The 3,753-nt window shown below is 42.7% G+C and overlaps 1 protein-coding gene across 1 annotated transcript; it reads right to left on the reverse strand.

Moving 5' to 3' along the window:
- Nucleotides 1-921: 921 nt before the first annotated feature.
- Nucleotides 922-3,456, reverse strand: LOC110109144 (pyruvate decarboxylase 1). The gene is made up of 4 exons (XM_020840084.2): nt 2,947-3,456; nt 2,688-2,851; nt 1,587-2,355; nt 922-1,281 (listed from the first exon to the last, which is right to left on the reverse strand). The coding sequence occupies exons 1-4, from the start codon at nt 3,454-3,456 to the stop codon at nt 922-924; spliced, it is 1,803 nt and encodes a 600-aa protein (XP_020695743.1).
- Nucleotides 3,457-3,753: the final 297 nt, after the last annotated feature.

The following is a 3,753-nucleotide window of genomic DNA, read 5'->3' on the forward strand; positions in this document are numbered from 1 at the left end:
TTTGGCTTTGATTGGCAAAGAGAACGTATTCGAAGAAAAATGGCAAAGATTAATTGTGAAGCGTGTTCACTCGTCTGTGCTCTTAATAATAAGCTGAAGCTCGAAGTAATCGCCAGTTCAAGAATCTCTTAGAACCCTTTCGTCAAGCAGCCGCGCTCACTACCTGAAAGCCAGCGGCTTATCTAATGTTTTGTTTAGTCAAGCTTTTTTTATTATTTTTTAAAGTAATTTTTATTATAATTTTTTTTAATTATTAATTTTTATAATAAAAAGTTGTTTTAAAAAACAGTAAAAAAGAATTATAGTTTTTTATAAAAATGATTGTAAAGTTGTTATAGAGAAAATAATTTTTTTTCAAAAACTATTATAGAAAATAGCTTTATAATAAAAATTTTCTTTTGAAAGTAGTAAATATATTATGGTCAAATAGAAACTTTAGGATTCATTTGAGACTATTTTCTTATTGCTTCTTAAAACAGCTTAAATAAAATCTTAATCAAAGTCTAAAAAGCAAAATAATAATAAAACTGTCTCAAATAAAATCCAAGACACTCAACGGTTACAGAGTGATGGAAGAAGCAAAAATATTATATAAATCAAATATTTGTACTAGCAGAAATAACTTCAAGGATCTGCATATTACTCCAATGTTTTTACAGCAAATACTTGCAATAGTGAAAATGAAACAGAGAAGAAAAGAGAAGATTCAATCATGGAGGAACTCGTCAAAATGTACCTTGATAGGAAAAATTTCTCTACTTAGGGGATGATGATTAGATGAGAGTGTCTGATAATACTTTAAACGAAAAGATCCGTATTTATTCTATATTGATATTTATAATATCAATAAAGAATAAAAATGAATAAAATAATGTAAAATGAAATAAATTATAAAAAGCTACAATCCAACTAAGATTGCGTTTACTGTGGATTCGGTGGCCTGGCGTTAGCTGCAGAAACCCTAGAACCCCACTCCAGAAGCTCTTTACTGGTGTCATCCTTATGCACGATAACCTCAATGAAGCACAAGCAGTCCTCCTTCTCGTTCGTAGCAGTCTCAATTGCCTCAATAAGCTTCTCCTCGCAATGCACCTTTGTAGTCCAGCACTTGCCTTCCCCATTGTGGATGGCATCCACCAATGCAGTGTAGTTCCAGTTTTTGATCACATTGTAAGGACCATCGTGGATCTCCACCTCAATGGTGTAACCTCCATTGTTGATGAGGAAGATGATACTGTTCTGCCCTTGCCTAATCATCGTTGACACGTCCTGCGCTGTCACCTGAATCAAGGAACATGCCTTAGATGCTCTGTTACCAGTTTGATTGATATACGACAGTGATCGAAAATTATTAGGTCCGGACACTGGACGTAGAGATACTTTCACTAAAAATTTGGCACGTGGAATACACTTTAGTTGTGTTTTTTTTGCACTTTAGGTGTGTTTTACCTGCGCTTTAACTACGCTTTTTTATTGCGTTTACCTATGCTTTAGTTTCGTTTTTTGTGAACTTCCGCGGACATAAAACATATTGAATACCCACTTGTCCACTCCATGTGTATCTCTATAGTGACAGAATACGTTACCTGAAAGCTTCCATCACCAATGAAGGCGAGGACGCGCTTATCCTTGGCAGCCTGAGCATATCCAAGTGTTGCTCCGACCGACCAGCCAATAGAGCCATACTGCATTTGGAACTCATAGCCGCAACCTTCCGGCAAGTTGAGCTTCTGGCAGTTGAACCAGGAGTCGCCGGTCTCTGCGATCACCGCAGTCCTACTTGAAAGCAAATTCTGTATGTGATTGAAGAAGACATTTACCCGCAGAGGTTCCTTGGGATTGGATTCTAGAAGATGTCCATTCGGCACGAAGATGCGGCTGTAATTCTCATAAGCAGTTGTGTTTTTCTTCAACCTCTTCGATAGCGCCTGGAGGAAATCCTTCATAAGAATGCACCCGAAAGTCTGGCCATTGGCGACCACCACACGGTCTGGTTGGACGATTATGGCCTTCTCTTTCTTGAGAAGGAGGGAGTAGCCGACGGAGCTGTAATCGTTGAAGATTGGTCCGACGAAGAGATAGGCGTCGGCGGATTCGACGATCTCTGCGCAGAAGGTGGTGCTTACGGCGCCCCAGTAGGTGCCGATGAACCTGTAGAGTTGTTCGGGAACCAATCCTTTTGCCGAAGGCATCACGGCCACGGGGTACCCACATGCATCAGCAAGCTCCACGAAGGCTTTCCCGGCCTTCGCCACCCTTAGCTTTGGCCCGCCCACCAGCACTGGTTTCACCGCCTTGTTCAGGAAGTCCGCGGCGGCCTTCACTGCGCACTCGAGACCCATTTTATTGCTCAATCTGTACAAATGGTTTCGCTAACCTTATATATATAGCATAATTGCGGTACCTTAAATAGTTCGATTAAATACCGTTCTCTAAAAGAGATTTTTTAAACACAAAAGTGTAATCTAATTTTTTAAAAGCTTATTATGTGTTCCGTCTTTTTCTAGCTATAACATATGGGCATCTTCAACCAAAAAATCTATTTTCAACTTTAAAGTACAATAACAATCATATTTTTAGTATTAATAAAATTTTGAGCTCACGGAAAAATTTGGAATGAATGAATCATTAATTCGTGCTCCTTAATAGAACAGGGAAACGTAGGTGGAGAAGGAACAATTCAGAACCTCGGAGTTAGGAAGAATGGAACTGGCTCATGGCAGAAGGTTGGATGGGGAATGGCTGGAAGATTACATGCAACGCTGATGTAAACTGGCTTGCTCTCCTTGAGAGCAGTTGATATGGCGGTGTCGATCAGCTCATGAGCGTCATCCAAATTATTCACAACCGCCTACAAATTAACACTTCGATTTCATATTAACGGGAAAAAAAAAGATTTTGCAAACAGAAAGCTGGTACAATCGCTGGTAAACCATGTATATATACCTGAAAGCAGGTGACGGTCCGAAAGCATTGAAGCTCTTGGGAGAAATCGGGGAGGCCGATGGTGTGATGCAAGATTCGGTTGGTGCCATAATCATTGGAATTCGGACCACCGACAATGCAGATGACGGGAAGATTCTCGCTGTAGGCTCCTGCGATGGCGTTGAGGATGCTGAGCCCACCGACGGTAAAGGTGACGACGCACGCTCCGACGCCGTTCGCGCGGGCATACCCATCGGCTGCGTACCCTGCGTTGAGCTCGTTGCAGCATCCTACATTGGTGAGTCCGGGCTCGGCGATGAGATGGTCAAGAAGCGTGAGATTGAAGTCCCCCGGGACGGAGAAGATGTCGCGGATGCCGATCTGGACGAGGCGGCGGGCGAGGTGGCGGCCGAGGGTGGCCTTCCCTGCCGGCGCCGCTGGTATCACCGTGTTGCAGGACATCGGAATGCTCCCAACACCGCCGTTTGCTGCTTTCGACGGTACGTCTACGGATCCTACCTTGGTTTCCATGGGAGGAGTTGAGGGCAGAGAGAAGATTTCGTAGTTTGATCGAAAGGGTGTGGGAAGAGAGATCAGGAAGGGGGGAACTTAAATAGCAGAAGAGGCTTCCGTTGCTAATTTCTGGTCGAAACGAAACCACGGGAGACTTGTGGCGGAACCTTGGACCGGAATTAACGGATTTAATTCCAGCGGCTCGGGGGAATGGGCGCGTTCCGTCTTCCGTGGGACCGGAATTAGCGGATTTATAATCGCTGCCGCTTGTAAAAAGGAAAAGTTTGTGAATGGAGCGGAATATTAATTAAATTA

This window comes from Dendrobium catenatum, unplaced genomic scaffold, assembly GCF_001605985.2.
Source record: "Dendrobium catenatum unplaced genomic scaffold, ASM160598v2 fragScaff_scaffold_1628, whole genome shotgun sequence".
Lineage (NCBI taxonomy): Eukaryota > Viridiplantae > Streptophyta > Magnoliopsida > Asparagales > Orchidaceae > Dendrobium > Dendrobium catenatum.